Here is a 16,880-nt window from a genome sequence, read left to right as displayed (position 1 = left end):
GTAGAATATCTAGAAAAATGGTGTTTTAAGAAGAATGAGATTCCTAACAATTTTTCTTGTTTAGACTGTTGGAAGATGAATAGAATGCAATATCCAATATTGTCAAGAATGGCTGCAGATATTTTAGCTATACATATTAGCACTGTGGCTTCAGAAGCAACCTTTAGTGCTGGGACAAGGGTAATTGATTCTTACCTTGCATCATTGTTGCCGAAAATCGTACAAGCTTTACTTTGTGGGGGGTGATTGGCCTCGACATATACACGGAGTTACCAAAAATAAAGTAAGTTAACTTTTATGCTAAAGGATGCATTATATTTTTAAAACATTTGCTTAATTACACACTTGTTTATCTTTCTTTTTTTTCTTTTTTTTTTTTTCAGAAAGAGAAATCATATCAAGAAATTTATCTTCCAGTATCCAACCCATGAAAGTAAGTTACACACTTTTTCTAGATTCAGCTAAAGTATATTTCAAGGATTTTAGTATTATTATTAAATTTGGGATGAGTTTGTTCTGGTAGAATATTATTGAGACTTCAATGCTGTTTCTTTTGATGATAGCTTGAAGGACATAACTCTCTATGCTTAAACTGTTCAGCGAGCAGTCTGAGACAACTCTCTATGCTCAGTTTGCAGTTATATTTTAGTTAAGTATAAGTTGAACATTGGTGATGATGCTAGTGACTTAAAATTGCAGAAGTCTAAATGTTGTAGATTAGTTTAGTTGTATGTAAGGTCTATGAATGTAATGTATTAGGATTTAGGGTTTAACAGAGGTTGGTACTAATTTTTGTGTTTTCTCGAGTTTGTTGAATTGTTTTTCTTGATTTTGTGTTTTACACCCAGGTTGAATGTATTTCGTGAACTTGTTTTAGGTTGTATGCTCCTTGAATGTATGTGGTTAATTTATTTTGAGTGCTTTGAGCCTTTAAACAATGAAGTTTGGACTTTTAAATTTTTTAAAGTTTTTATTATTTATATATGGATATAATAGTATTTATTATTAATTGAAACATGAAGTCAAACATGTCAAATTCAAGTTTAAAATCAAGCTCGGCTCATTTGCACCCCTAGTAATGACTAATGAGCTAGGACTAGTATTGAACAACAAATTATACCATGAACCTACGGTTAGTATATTATGTACCTATAAATAAATTGAAAGTACATAATATGTTAATTGCAATAATTGTAATAGGTACATAATTTATTAACTGTAAGTACACGATATGTTAATTGTAGTAGGTATATCATAATATGTTAACTGTATATACATAATCTATATGTCATTTTGGACCAAAGTTCTCAATACAAGATGGACCATGATATAACAATTGGTATTGGACTCCATAGGAATCAAACCTAGGTCAATAGGATAAAAGTATGAACAAGACACCACCAACCTTATTGGCCCAGTGTGTGCCTCTTCTTAATCCGTCAATCAATCCATCCAAATGTCCAAGCCTCCATGCTCATGCCTTCATGCCCACACCTCCACTATCTACCTCACCTATTCCTTCTTCGCCTCCCCGGCAAATTATGCTGTGGACACGTGTACACTATATACATTTATAATTTATATACTATAAATTCATAATTTTTATACTCTAGATTCATAATTTCTAAATTGTAGATTCATAATTTATGTATTATATGAATCTACATAAATTTTATGAATCTACAGTACAAAAATTATGAATGTGCAGTATCAAAATTATGAATGTGCAGTATAAAAATTATGAATCTACAGTATAGAAATTATGAATGTACAGCGTGTCCACCATACACATGGTGGACACGGGTCCACAACATAACGCTCCGTTCCAACACAATCGTTATACCCTACACCACGACGCACATAGCACTGTGCGCCGCGCGCCTCCCAAAACGACGTCGTTTTGGGGTCGTTTTGGGAGGCGCAGTAGGAAGTTGCTGGGATTATGTGTATTTGTTCACACAGTTATGTGTATTTGACTATTTGTTCATACAGTTATGTGTATTGTTTCATACAGTTATGTACATTTTTTATACAATTATGTACATTCTTTTTATACAATTATGTACATCCGAATCAAAAAATTTGTGTGTATTATGTTAATAGTTGATGTGTATTATGTTAATAGTTGATGTGTATTATGTTAAAAGTTTATGTTTATTATGTATTATGTTAGATTATGTGTATTATCTTTTAAAAAGAGTATGTATTTATATAATTATGTACATTCATGTATACAATTATGTGTATTCTAGTATAACATTATGTACATTCTTGAACAGCGGGTTTTTTTTTAAAAGAAAAAACTACTGCCATTCACTGGGGCGGGAAATTTAAAAAAAAAAAAAAATTAAAACGACGTCGTTTTGCATCTGGGCGCATAATGCAACGCGCGCCATGGTGTAGGATATAAATTGCCGTTCCAACACCCCCCACCCCCCACCCCCAACAAGGGTTATGGGCTGCTCTATTTCTCCTTCCAAGCCCATAAGCATCTCCTTTATTTTTTTGGACAAGGCCTTGTTAATCCAATGGGCTCATGGCCCCATCAATAATTATAAAGTACTCCATAGCATTTGGTTTACTCCAATAATGTGATATGGGATTCAAACTATTTTTAAAATGAGTAAAAAGTTCTAACCAATAAACGTCATTTTAAAATAAATATTTATTTTTAAGATTAATCTCTTTCTCTATATATATATATATATATATATATATATATATATATATATATATATAGAGAGAGTTAATTCCAGCAATAGTCCTCTGACTATTACAACTTTCCAAAATTGATCCTCGTCTTTTAATTTGGACAAATTAGACCTTTGACTATCAGATTTGTTCCAATATTGGTCCTTCCGTTATCTTTCCATCTGTTAGCCGTGAGTGTAAGGTCAAAATTGTCTTTTCATTAGCTTAGTATCTTCTTCCTCATGAATGTATTTGACGCTGAAGCAATACGAAGAACTCCATTGTTTCTCACGAAGAACTCCATTGTTGCATCAAAGACGGTGCTTACAGCGGGGAATCAAATCTCTGGCGAATTCTGCCGACCACCAAACAATGAACGCAGATCTATCTTCATTCCACAAAATCAAATCGTCCATGGATGAATCATCCACCAGCTGGTATGTCTTCGTTAAAAACGGCGTCGGAAGCGATCTCTGAGACTCTCCAAATTCGCCTGTTTGTTCCGCCGGCGACGGGCCCATAGCATTCAGTACAGTGTTACGCAGAATGAATTCATTAATCTTTGAGACTCTCCAACTATAGATCTACTGGCAGAGCTTTTTTTTTTTTTTCCCCCTTTTTAAATTTGCTCTGTAATGGGGTAGCAATTAGCAAAGGCTCCAAAAGATCCAATCAAAATCATTGTTATAATATGTTGGCCATCTCACGGGAAAAGAATAAAATAATTCAATTTCATGTTATTAACAATAATCTAAGAAGGGGCTGCAGAAGTTCATCGAAGAAAACCCTTCGCCGCCGCCGCCGGCGAAGTCAGGAATGACGAATAGTTCCAGGTTTGATCTGAGGCAGGTGAAGAAGCTGAAGCCGCCTGACGTGCAGAGAATCACCGACGGCACGGATGGAGTGCTAATCGAAGGTGGGAATTGGGATAGGCCGTGTTGGCAGGCAGCCTCCAGATCAACGGCTCAACCCGCCTGAGCTCCGCCACCGCATTTGCCTAGACCCGCGGAAGGGTTGGTCGTTAAAGCCCAGCAAGGTTTCGCCGAGGCAGAAACCAGCCGCTATGCCCTCTTGGGTGCCGCCGCCGCCGTCGGATTGGCGGTCCTTTGTTCAAGCTTGACAAAGAAATGGCGTTGGCTTGACAGAGCAATGGAATTGGTGGAAGAAAGCAGCAATAAGAGGAAATGACCGCCGTACCCCTCTATTTAACCCCTAACAAACTTGATGCTTAACGGAAGGACCAATGCCGGAACAAATCTAATAGTCAATGGTTTATTTCGTCCAAATTAAAAGACGAGGATCAATTTTGAAAAATTGCAATAATCGGAGGACCATTGCTGGAATTAACTATATATATATATATACACACATTTTATCAAATTATCACTTAACAATATCAGTGTTATCGTAATTTGTGTTTTAATTCATTGTAATTATTTAAAAGATTGAACCGTTCTTATTTATTTATTTATTTATTTATTTATTTTATAAGGGATAAAGTGGAAAAATTCTTGCCCACTTCACACCTTAGGCAAGGATTTTCCTACCAGATGGCAAAAATATTGGTTTCTTTATCTTTTTGCCTAAGAGAATACATCTATAATTTTTTGTTACCTACCCTACCAAAAACAAAATCTTGTTGCAGTTGGAATTACATAATTGTTTTAGCTCTCAATTTAACCCCAAAAATTTCAAGCACATATATAACCAAGAAGAAGTAAATTTTACATTCATTTATAAGTCAATCAGTTAGAACAATCTCACATTTCAATCAAATGCTAACTTAAGATAATTTAACATTCATTAACCAAATGCCAGTTATTAAGAGTATAATATGAAGATAATATTCAGATGACAAAACAGAAAAGTAAAGAATCACAAACCAAACACAGGATAATTACATGACACAACTAACCGTTTTCGTTGAGTTGATAACTCAACGGACATTCTGTTCACACGGCTAACCTTGGATCAACTGCTCCACTGGCATTGCCTTCCCCGGTTAGAATTTGATCCGGATCCTGGAGAAACAAACTATGTCATTTCTAGCATCCAATTATTATTTCCTTAAAAAAAACAAGAGACATTCTATGTACACACCTCAACTCCCCATTTGATGTAATCTGGGGACTCACAAGCCTTGTACTCATCAACAAGACTCTCAATAACATCTCTAGATTCATCAAATTCTGATAGATCATTGTCCTGCAAATGTTTCCCCATGATTATAAGTTGTACAACGTGTCCAAACAAATACTTTTCCTTCGGTCCCATTTTACCTACTCATTGGTCAAACCAACTCTTTCTTCTTTGCTAATTTTCTTATTATTTTAAATTTTGAGTCTATGTTAAATAATATTTTCAATGTAGTTTCTAATTATATAAATTTTATATATAAATATTAAACTTGTAATATTATGAAAATTGAATTGTAAATAACTTCAGTCAAACCTCGTTAATTTAACTAAACACACAGCTAGTGGGACGGTGGGAGTATCAATTTCCATATTGCAAGCACGGGCGAATCTAGGGGGGGTTTCAATGGGGGCAATTGCCCCCCTCCCCCACCCGCATTATATGTGTGTGTGTATGTGTGTGTGTGTGTGTGTGTGTGTGTGTGTGTGTGTGTGTATATATATATATATATATATATATATATATATATATATAGTATGACAAAAACTTGTATGAGACCGTATCACGGATCCTTGTCCGTGAAAGACAGGTTGGGTCAAGATGAAAATGCAATACTTATACTGGAAAATGTAATACTATCTGGAATAAAGTATTTGTTACTTATAAGAAAAAGTATAATACTTTTGAAGAAAAATGTAATACTTTAACATTTTGAATTAAAAGTATTACTCAATCTATCTCATTTTACCAAGTCTTGTTTACTATTCATTGGTCAAACCAACTCTTTCTTCATTGCTTATTTTCTTTAGTAATTTTTAATTATTTTTAAATTTGATTTTTTGTGTTTAATATAGTACTTTTAATGTAGTTTCTAAATATATAAATTTTATATACTAATACTAAACTTAATATTATGAAAAAATTGAATTAAAAATAACTTCAGTCAAGCTCCGTTAACTGAACAAGACAAACAAAATGAGACGGAGGGAGTACATTTTTCTTCAAAAGTACTACATTTTTCCTTATAAGTAACAAACACAGAAACACTTATTTCTCATTAGTATCATAGTTATCAAGGCGGACTTTCTAGGCGAGATGCCACCGACTGCCTAGTCGACTAGGCGATGAGTATTAAATAAATAAAAATGTATATATATATTGAAAACATCTTGTCTTGGGCAGCCTATTTGCTGACCTATTTACTTCAAGTAGATGAATAATTTTTCCTATAATAGTGAGAAGTCTAGTATTTATTGGTATATTGAAAATATCTTGTCTTGTGCAACCTTTTTGTAACCCTATTTACTTCCAGATGTCTTGAGAAGATGAATAGTTTTTCCTAAAGTAGTGAGAAGTCTAGTATTTATTGATAACATGCCAAAGTGAGGTAGTGGGCTTTGACCGGAACAGGAGGACGACGCCGGAGCTCGAACCACGCCGCCATCGGAGCCACCACGTGCCGCCGATGTGCCGCTGCTCCGACGCCACGCGCCGGTGCGTGAGGCAGATTTTGGCGACTTCTCCGGTTGGAAATTACACCGGTCAACTTGCCTTAGTGTGTAGGTCCTGCCCATGTATGTTTTGTGGAGTTTTGGGTTGTATTCTGCAACTTAGGCGAGGCGAGCACACTACGCGTTCGGTCTCGACCGACCAGACGCCTAGGCGACGCCTACGCGTCGACTAGGCGACGCCTTGATAACACTGATTAGTATTACATTTTTCAATATACTTAAATAAGTATTACATTTTCATCTTGACCCGACTAGTCTTACAGACAAGGATCCATGAGACGGTCTCACAAGAGAGTCACTCATATAGTATATGCTTTAGTATACATAAATAATGTATTACTGATTTACTATACATAAAAATCATTGAAAGTTGAAGTAGCTTAGTTGGCTGGTAGTGAGTTTTTATTACAAAAGGTCTAGGGATCAAAATTTGCTAGCTACGTTTTGAAGTTTTTTTTTTAAAAAAAAATCGTTTTTTTTTTTAAAAAAAAAAATCGTTTTTTTAAAAACAAATTTCAAATTTCGCTTTTTTCTTTTAAATTTCGCTTTTTTTTTTTTTTTAAATTTCGCCCCCATTGACCAAAATTTCTAGCTCCGCCACCCCTGAGTGCAAGCCTATTGTAATTCCAATCAAGCATAACAGCCACTTTGTAGACAACAGAGCAATTATTTTAGTAGGTATAGAATCTTTAGCATAATCATCTAAGGACACTCAAGGCGTCCAATAGAACTGCCATCCCCACAAACAAGAGCAAAAAAAGAGTTTTGCATCTATTTTGCACTCGGTAAGAGTGTTGTGCGAATAAAGGCAAAAGAGTTGGAGAGCAACTTACAGCAAACATGGGATAATTCCTGTAGTTGTCAAGAAAGGCTTGTCTCTTTCTCAACTTCTCATATTGGCTCAAGCACTTGGTAAATAAGTGACGGATTCCTGTGTGGCTTGCAAGTATAAGGCCACTAACCTAGCATATTTAAGAATAATATATTACTATTAAAATTCACTCAAGACTAATTTTGAACACATTTACCAACTCTTGTGCTTACAAGTAATTATACCACTAAAATTCAGAGAAATGGAAGACATGAAAATATTGAAAATCTATACGCATTCCAACAGTTATATGGGCGAGATCAGCTTACTGCTATTTTTTCGATAATATGATCCACAGTAATTCTGACAAATCATGCAATCAGTTCCTTAGTAAGGATTGAACATTTAAACAAGGAAATCTTACCCTGTGAGCAGTTTGGACATATGGTGACTTTCTAGATAAAGCAACCTACCAAGAAAGATTAATTTTTGTCATGTTGCAGACCAATGTGAGTAAAACAAACTGAATCTCACATATTAATGCAAGTAATATATTGCTAAAAGGCTTACCTGGATACTAGCAGGGCCCCACTCAATAAAATTGACAAGCTTCCTCTCACGAATTCTCTGCAGGCTTTCATGGACCTGAATTTGGAAAGTCCAAATATTTTACAATGAATCTTAATGGGATCTAGAATGTTTAATGAAAATTTGCATGCTTCTGGAACCACAAACTAAATATATATATCATATGCCATTATATGGACGAGATATAGTCAAAGTGGTACTAATAATTAAGATGAGACAAATGGCTGAAAAAGCTATAGGACTCATTTCTTAAAATATCATTGCCAATATATGTGTCCAAACCATGGAAGATTTGGGAAGGGAGATGTACCTAACTTTGTTTTCAATGAGGTTGTTTCCAGGGCCCAAATCTAATAGTCACCAGGCTAACACTTGGTTCTACAGTTTACACCAAACTCAACCCTCGATAGATTACTTTCAGAGATTATCGTACTTTTAATCCCTTGACTATAGTGAGAATTTCATGTTTGGTCCTCGGCTTTAATTTATGGAAACAACTCTTTGTGATGGCAGTTTGGATATTTTGGGCAAAGTAGAATGTTTTCTAAAATTGTAAACTAAAAAGTGGAACAAATCAAAATTGAGAAGCAAAAGTGGAAATTTAACTATAATACTATATAGTTGAGAAAGTGAAATAAACTCATTACTTTCACTGATAAAATTTTGAAAGGCCTTCAATAAGTACCACTATAGATAAGATAAGATGCTTTATGATTCATAGAGCCTACAGTAACGACATGAACAAAGTCCACTTGTAACTTTAGCACAAAGGTTAAATACTTAGGGGTCGTTTACTTCATTTCTCTGTTTTTCCATTTTCAGTTTTCCATTTTTCCATTTTTCCATTTCTCTAGTTTTCCATTTCTCCAGTTTTTCATTTCTCTAATTTTCTAATTTTATTAAATACACTCAGCCTATATAGCATTTGTACATTCCAACAACAACAACAACAACAAATCTATGTATATAAGGAGGAGGAAAAAAGAAAAAGAAAAAAGGGAAAAAAGATAATAATAATAATAATAATTTAATAATAATAATAATAATAATAATAATAATAATAATAATAATAATAACAATAACAATAAATAAATAATAGTAATAATAATAAGAATTTAATAATAATAATAATAATAACAATAATTATAGGAATTTAATAATAATATAATAATAATTATAATTATAATAATAATAATAATAATAACAATAACAATAATAATAATAATCTAATAATAATAATAATAATAATCTAATAATAAGAATAAGAATTTAATAATAATAATAATAATAATAATAATAATAATAATGAATATGAAGAAGAAAATCTAGGGAAGAAGAAGAAGCGTCCAAAGATGAAGTAATGACACCAGTGAGATTTGAACCTGGGCTATTTGGGTCTAAGAGTACTGTTCACCCGTGTTTTTCATTTCTCCATTTGGAGAAGTTGGTTTATGCATTCTCCAAATTCCTTAAGAAAGTTGGAGAAAGGAGATGAAAATAGAATTTGGAGAGAGAAATTTAGTAAACAACTTTTCCATTTTTCATTTTTCTACCTCTCGAATTTTCTATTAATGAGCATAGCATCAAGAATACCTGTGTTGGATCTACTTCTCCTTGAATAATGTTTAATATTGATATATACTTTGCTTGACTAGCTTCCTTTGTCCGAGCGTAAGAGGAAACCGTGATGTTCTTAGTCTGCACAGCAGAAAGCTTTAAGTATATTTGCATTTCACTATTTGCAGAACAATTGAGAAGGATTCAGTCCCACCTGAAGAAGTCTTCTCATCACATCAAGAACAGTTGTCTTGCGAATTACATTAGCCTGTAAAAAGGACTATCTGCATTAGAATACAAGGTTTTCTTTTTTCTTTCTTCCTGAACAAAATGCATCAGTGCATCGCTGACATCAGGCCTTTTCATTATACTTTGTTAACTTTCTAGTCTTGAAGTTTAAATGTTCAAACCAGATATAGATATGTGCATTTGATATTAAGAAGACAGTAAGATGGAATATTTATAAAGTTAAAGGGCATACCATCAATTGGCTTCTCACCTATCTGTTGTCCTTAATGCATCAAACATGAATTAGGTAATAATTAGATCATGAGTAGAAATCTTACTTGACGCTCCACTGTGAGTGGTGTATATCCGGCCATCAGAAAGTGGCACCTTGGTGTTGGTATTAGAGAAGCAAGGAGGCCAACCAAGTCATTATTCATATACCCTGGATAGCGCAACGTTGTTGTGCTTGCTGACATGACAGTAGAAACTAAAGAATTTGTTTGAGCAAAAGTAGGAGTCGTTATATGAAGGCGCTCCACAGCTATTCTATTGAGTGCAGTATTATCAAGAACAACAACACAATCAGCATTAAGTGTCAGTCTCTTGAGTGTGAGAAGGGAGTTGTATGGCTGAACAACTACATCACTTGTCTCATTTTGGTTCGGGAATACACTATATGTCTGAACAAGTTTTTTGCTATAGCGATCATTAAGAGTCTCCAACAAATATGAACCCATACCTACATGAAATCAAAGTGATTAATGGACACAAAATAAATTTAGAACAAGCACGACACATTTGATTCAGCAACCAGTGCAAGACAAAATGGGTTTCAACTAAAACTTTTTTATTACTTCAAAAATAGAAAGAAGAATAACAACTTGATCCAAAATTCCAAATTGACAAACAGACAAAACCTGAGCCTGTTCCACCAGCAATTGAGTGACAGAGAACAAAACCCTTAAGACTATCACTTCCATCGGCCTCTCTATCAATCATGTCCATTAAATCTTCCTCGTATTGCTTTCCCTAATCAAACAAAGAATTAGGCCAGAAGGATACAAGATGTAACTTTTCTGACAGGTAAAGAAGATTTTACTGAAAAATGAAATTAGGGAGAGAAATTACAATCAATACTCAATAGGACAAGAAGTCCTTGTAAAATTGATGAAGTAAAAGAAAGTAAAACTAAAACTAATAATCCCACATTGAAAAAAAAAATATTTAACATGCTTTAAACATCCATAAGTGCTGCATAGTTGAACATTCAGTTACTCTAACACCAAGGAGAAGCTAGGAGACCAACTTTCTACCACACTATGACACTAAATGTGCAGGTAAGAATTGGTCATTAAATTTCTTACACTTTTTCTAACCAAAAACATTGAGTTTCAAGGTAGAAGATCTATGCCAGCTTTTGCCTTCCATTTACTACCGAAGTCCTTGTGCAATTTGGAAATCCAAAAAATTTGTTGACAAAATAATGTGCAACATATTTTGGAAGAAAATTTCCACTAGTCATTCTAAAAATAATAACAAACTATACATTAACAGATGATTTTTCCCATACAATATGGCATCACTTCATTTATACAATTGGTACTCTTTTTCATTACACCAGAAAATGATATCTATAAAAGATAAAGGACAAATCTGATGGTATCCACTTGCCCAATTATTCCCAGCACCTCCCCCATGATCAGAAATAAATATGTTCTCATGATTGTAAAGGTTCCTGTATTCACCATTTTGTATACCATTAATCACCCTGGGCTCCAAATCCATTAACAAGGCCCGTGGAATATAGTGCTGATCATCAGCTTGATAGAAAAATACATCTTTTCTATCACCTCCCTGCAACATGGTGTATTCAGCACTTTAACACAGTATATCATTCTTGCACAAAAGGGAGGGATGTGATTTGTCAAAATATCACAAATATTGAAAGTAGTTATCTCTATTAGATGGGTTGGGTGGGCAACAAATATTCTAACAAGCTTTTCTTTTTTTTTTTTGGATGGGGGAAGGGGGGGTAACAGGTTTTTTTGGGGGATAAATGAAATTTTATTTGCAGTTGAGGAATGCTATTTACAATCATCACTTTAACAAACATTCAACTAGGGTGTGCAAATATGAACATTACATATATACACTGATATGCAAGTAAAATACCACTCCCTAATTTTGGATATGCGCTCTAGCATACTTAACCACTAGCATCCATATATCTTTACAGACAAAACACCCGAACTCAAATAAGTATTAGAGAGGTCAGGACAAATATTCCGACCTACTTCCTGGCGTTATCTTCTTTCTTGTCTAGTTGTCACTCACTATATCTCTTCTACTTCTAGGGAGTAGTCAAGTAAAGTTTCAAGCTCTTTGCTTTTCCCTAATTTATTGATATTCAAGTAAAGTTTCAACCCATGATATGTGGCTAGACATGCCATTTCCAACAAGAATGTGGTTTCATTTAATTTCATACATGCCAAATTAGAACAAAATATTGGTCTTTGAATCATAATGATAATATGTGGACTATAAATACCTCTTTCCTTTGATTCGTGTAGACACTCCAAATATAAGAAAAGCAAGCAATAAGTAGCAAACCCTAAGAAAACCTTACTATATATAGCATTGACAAAAAACTGAAACAAGTTCTGTTCGCATTCTGTTATTTGCACGAGACACATACACTACAAAATAAGCAATGCCTTAGGGTAAGTATGGCATGCACAAAAATCATCACGTATATTACAAGGTCCATTTCTTTTACTACAAGCCTTGTTATTTGCATCTGATTCCAATCAGATTACATGAACAGCCCAAAGAAAGTCAGACCAACAAGACTAACTTGAAACATTCAGAATAATTCGAGAACAGTAACTCAATTCCTTTGCAATTTTGGACCATACAAGGAACCAAACGACCTGTACCATGCGCAGTACTTAGTACATTGACTAATACATACATAAATACACAATGTTGGATTTTACAATATAATATATATTATATATTAGGGCCTTGGTGCAAGTGAACTGGATGACTAGAGTTTGTCTGTAGTCAACAGCTATGCCTATATAAAGGCTTTATTGATGAGATAAGGATATACATTATATAGCACCTTAAGTTATGGTATGCTCAAATAATACTAATACACCATTTAGGGTTCAGCTACTACGAGATTAGATTTCTCATAAATTCTATTCAGTAAGGTTAGACTATATTTATATCTAACACACCATGCACAGATACGGTAAAGTGAACCTGAGTGGCGAAGTCTTCGAGAATGCCATCCTTGCTGATGCCGTGCTCGAGGCAGAGCTGCTTCCAGAATTCCATTCCGATCTGGTTCCCGCATTGTCCCACCTGCAGCGTGATGATTTCCCTCGGCATTTTTCGCTCCGCCTTTGCGAGGGAAAAACTTGGTTGGTTTTCTAGGGTTTCTTTGGATCCTCTATCTTGAGGGGGGAAAGTAGGGAGGGAACTGCGAGGTTTCTGCTAAAATGTTGAAATGCTTGACTGCGAGCTTGCTGGTTAAATCAGCCCCTGCACTTTCTGCTTCAGAAGCTACGCCATCAGTTCGAGAATTTGCTGGCAGTGTTGACAGTGGAGGGAAGTAGGGTTTAATCCTCACGGGCAAGGTCAGCAGCACTGTGGAAACGGAAAACAGAAAATGGGGAAATCGAAAACGAGAAAAATGGGGAAATTTTTAAATTGACCTCATTTGAATTTTAAAGTACTATTATTCATGTTCTAAATTAATCATTTATAGTCCATCAACTCTCAAATTTTAACCACCTATGATGGAAGAATTTGACTCAAAGAATTATGACCTAACGAACCAAACATAAACAAACCACAGTTGTTCGTGTTCGTTGTTAAGAATATTAGAGTGTTCGTGTTTGTTTGTTTATTAAGCGTTCATTAGTGTTTGTTAACGTTTGCGAACACGTTCACGAACTTGTTCATTTACGTTCGTGAACACTTAATAACCAAACACATGCACATATTCATTATCACAATTTGTTCATGAACAATAAATAATCTATGTTCGCGAACAATAACCAAACAAACAACACAACTACAAAACTAATACAATTTATACAGATAATTGAATAAGTCCAATCGTAGCATCTAATATCAAAATAAAAATACCTAGTCTCAAATAAAATAAAAATAGACACACATAATTTGTTTGTTCACATTATAAGCCAAAACATAAAAACATAAAGCATGAGATATTTAAATTATGCATCCATTATCCCAAAAGCTTAATACATTCAACTCCAAGTTCATTCCAGTGATATCGTCTTCACATTTTCAGTAAACTATATGAAATGATATATATTGTTATATTACATATAAAGTATTGAAGATAAATGATATATACTCCGTATTAAATAAATAACAAAAATTGGCAATACTTATTTTTTGTTTTCTTTGCATATCGTATAAGTTACGCAACTAGTCACTTCCACAAAGTAGCATTTGAGTAGAGTATCGATCCCCAAAGATGCATGATATGTATCAATAACCCTACCACTAGCACTAAATGTTGAATCTGAAGCAACCGTTGTGATTAGAATTGATCATATTTCACATGTCATTTTGGATAATACTCTCTTCAAGTTCATTGACTTCCACCATTTTAGATAAGATTTCACATGCCAATGCATTAAATTAGTAGAGTCTCCTTCACAAATATATACACCTTCATGTAAATAAGTATCTAATTCAGACTTCACATGTTGGACGATATCAACATTTCTCACAAACTTCTCAAATTTTGATCTCCTAGTTTCAACAGCTCATTTCCTTTCCAAACAAAAGTAACACCTTTTTTCAAAAGTATTCCTTACTTGGAAATCATTTTCCATTGGTTGGTTTGAAGCTGTTGCATGTTTATCAAAATATATCTTGTATAACTCATATGAAGCATTATGAACAATAGTAATTTATTTAGTAGTTTCATGCTCATAATAAATTACTGGAAAAGCAAATTCAATAAATGTCATCTTATTACTAGGATCTAAAATAACAGCAATAGAAAGCAATAGATTGTTACTACCCCAATATTTGTTAAACTTTTGCTGCATTCTTTGGGCCATGTTTTTCATCCAAGGTTCTACACTTTCAGACTTTAGATAGAGAATTTCTTTGATGTTATATAGTTCAGGAAGGAACAAATTTGCTGTTGGATATTTAGAACCTATAATAAAAAGCAAATAGTTGTATTATATAACAATAATGTATGATAGTTATAATATAAATAAATTTAATTGTATAATAATTTATCTGAGATAATTTTGGTAACTAACAAGTGGATTTCTCCACTTGTAGTGTAGTGGGATGGAAGGTGTGATGGAAAGTGTAAACGGAGATGGAATCCCCAAGTGTCGGTCTCAAGGATGGCAAATCAGAGTAATTAGTGTGCAAGACAATCGTAGCAATGCATTAATGAAAGTAAACTATGTGCAAGAAGGGTTTATTGAGATACATATATACAATGGTAGATAATATATAAAGGTAAAAACAACAAGCAATATTTACAACGGGGAATTGGAGTGAATTGACTCGTTCTTATGCATTCGTTGGCCTAAAGTAGACAAGAGGTCGTGTAATGCTAGACTATCCTAGGGGAGAACTATGGCACCTACACTAGGTTACGTAGAACCTAGGCTCTCACTTCCTAAGTCAGGTGAGGGCATTCTATCGAACACACATGGTGGGTGGTCTACCTTCCCCTCCCAGGCCTAGCCCTCTTGGATCGTAGGACAAGGATTGGATTGAGTAAGACTTCATGGAATTGCATTCTCATGTTAATTCCACTCTCTCATACTCTTCTCCCATTGGAACTCTCAATGAGGAAAGAAACAATACATAACTCATCAACAACATAATATTCTAGGTCTAGCATTATAGCACATCTCATCAATCAAGCCATACAAATCATGAATGCATAATTAGTCATCAATTCAATCCAATTCCTACAAGACTAGCCACTCAACATTATATATTGAAAACACAAAGCAAATAGATCAAGCTAGCAATATAGAGTATGGAATTAAAGATGAAGATGAAGAGTTTACCAAGCTTGAATCACAAAGTGAGATCAATCCTTGAACAATTGAAGATCTTCAAGTGACTAGTTGAATCTAGGTCTAAACTAGAGAGAGAAAATATAAAACTAAGCTAAGAAGTGTTTAAATGAAATATAAAATGATAGCTAAAATTGATCCCTAAAATAGTCCCCCTACAAGCCATTTAAATAGGCTGAAATTTGTAATTTTCGCGCAAACCCAATCCACTAATTTTCCCATGCGCGTGGGGTGGATGCGTGGAACTTTTTGTTCCCGATCCACACACGTGGGCTGGATGCGTGGAAATTAGCCATTTTTGTCTTCATTAGAGTTGTAGCCCTTGAAGTTATCGTTACAATGACACTTGAATCACCTCATTTGGACACTCCTAACTCAAGATATGCTCAAATTACCGAACTGTCGCTGGAATGCCCTTCTTTGAGCTCAAAACCTTCAAAAACACTAAAGTGCACAAGTTTATGGTCATTTGCAACACATTAACACATTTCATAGCATTTACATCATAAATCACTCACAAAGTACTTAAATTAAGCATAATACAACCCCTAAATGACCCATAAAAGGTGGTGTTTTTGGCACTTATCAGTAACATCATTGAAATGCACTAATAAAGATCAAATCTCTTCAACTCTATACCAATTAATCATCATCAGAAGGCAAGCATTTGTAATTTGGATCAAAGTTGATACTGAGGGAATACTTGCTTGAAATCCAAAGCACAAGACAGCATAGCAAATGTTGCATTCCACCTAGTGCAACAATCTAAAATCAACTTCTTGCTAGGCACCTGAAGTTGTTTGCAAATCTCATTAAAACTATGCAATCGTTGAGGTGATGCACTAATATACTTGACACTATCTCTGACTTTTCAATGATAGACTTAACCTCAGAAAGGTCATCTCGCACAAGAATGTTCAATATGTGTGCACAACAACGAACATGAAACAACTTACCATCTAGTGGCAAAGTTGCATGAAAAGAAAGAGAGCCATGCAACAACCTCACAGGTGAATCATTATAGGAAGCATTATCTATTTATCTACCATGATTGTCCACACTTTCTCTTCAATACCCCTTCCTTGCAAGTATTTGTATATTGCATCACAAACACATGTACCGGTATGCAGGGAGAAGCACATCAACAAAGTTTAGAACTCTTTTTTGCAACTTACTATCCATGTCCACAAAATGAGCAGTTATCACCATGTATTGAATGTTTTGATTTGATGTCCATATGTCAGTTGTGATACTAAT

At 34.3% G+C, this 16,880-nt stretch overlaps 1 protein-coding gene across 1 annotated transcript; it reads right to left on the bottom strand.

Moving 5' to 3' along the window:
• Window positions 1–4,503: 4,503 nt before the first annotated feature.
• On the bottom strand, window positions 4,504–13,207 carry LOC109157368 (tubulin gamma-1 chain-like). The gene is made up of 11 exons (XM_019305275.1): window positions 12,790–13,207; window positions 11,176–11,376; window positions 10,440–10,551; window positions 9,861–10,261; window positions 9,509–9,562; window positions 9,331–9,435; window positions 7,720–7,794; window positions 7,574–7,618; window positions 7,172–7,300; window positions 4,792–4,896; window positions 4,504–4,712 (listed from the first exon to the last, which is right to left on the bottom strand). Exons 1-11 carry the CDS (start codon window positions 12,916–12,918, stop codon window positions 4,644–4,646), a joined length of 1,425 nt encoding a protein of 474 aa, XP_019160820.1. The 5' UTR covers window positions 12,919–13,207; the 3' UTR covers window positions 4,504–4,643.
• Window positions 13,208–16,880: the final 3,673 nt, after the last annotated feature.

Source organism: Ipomoea nil, unplaced genomic scaffold (genome assembly GCF_001879475.1).
Source record: "Ipomoea nil cultivar Tokyo-kokei standard unplaced genomic scaffold, Asagao_1.1 scaffold2779, whole genome shotgun sequence".
Lineage (NCBI taxonomy): Eukaryota > Viridiplantae > Streptophyta > Magnoliopsida > Solanales > Convolvulaceae > Ipomoea > Ipomoea nil.
This window is presented reverse-complemented; position numbering and strand designations above follow the sequence as displayed.

Coding starts and splice junctions, on each gene's coding strand:
- LOC109157368 (XM_019305275.1), bottom strand. CDS start 12,918: ATGCCGAGGGAAATCATCACGCTGCAGGTGGGACAATGCGGGAACCAG. Junction 10,262..10,439: donor TGCTGGTGGAACAGGCTCAG/GTTTTGTCTGTT, acceptor GATTTCATGTAG/GTATGGGTTCATATTTGTTG. Junction 7,795..9,330: donor GAGAAGTAGATCCAACACAG/GTATTCTTGATG, acceptor TTCCAAATTCAG/GTCCATGAAAGCCTGCAGAG.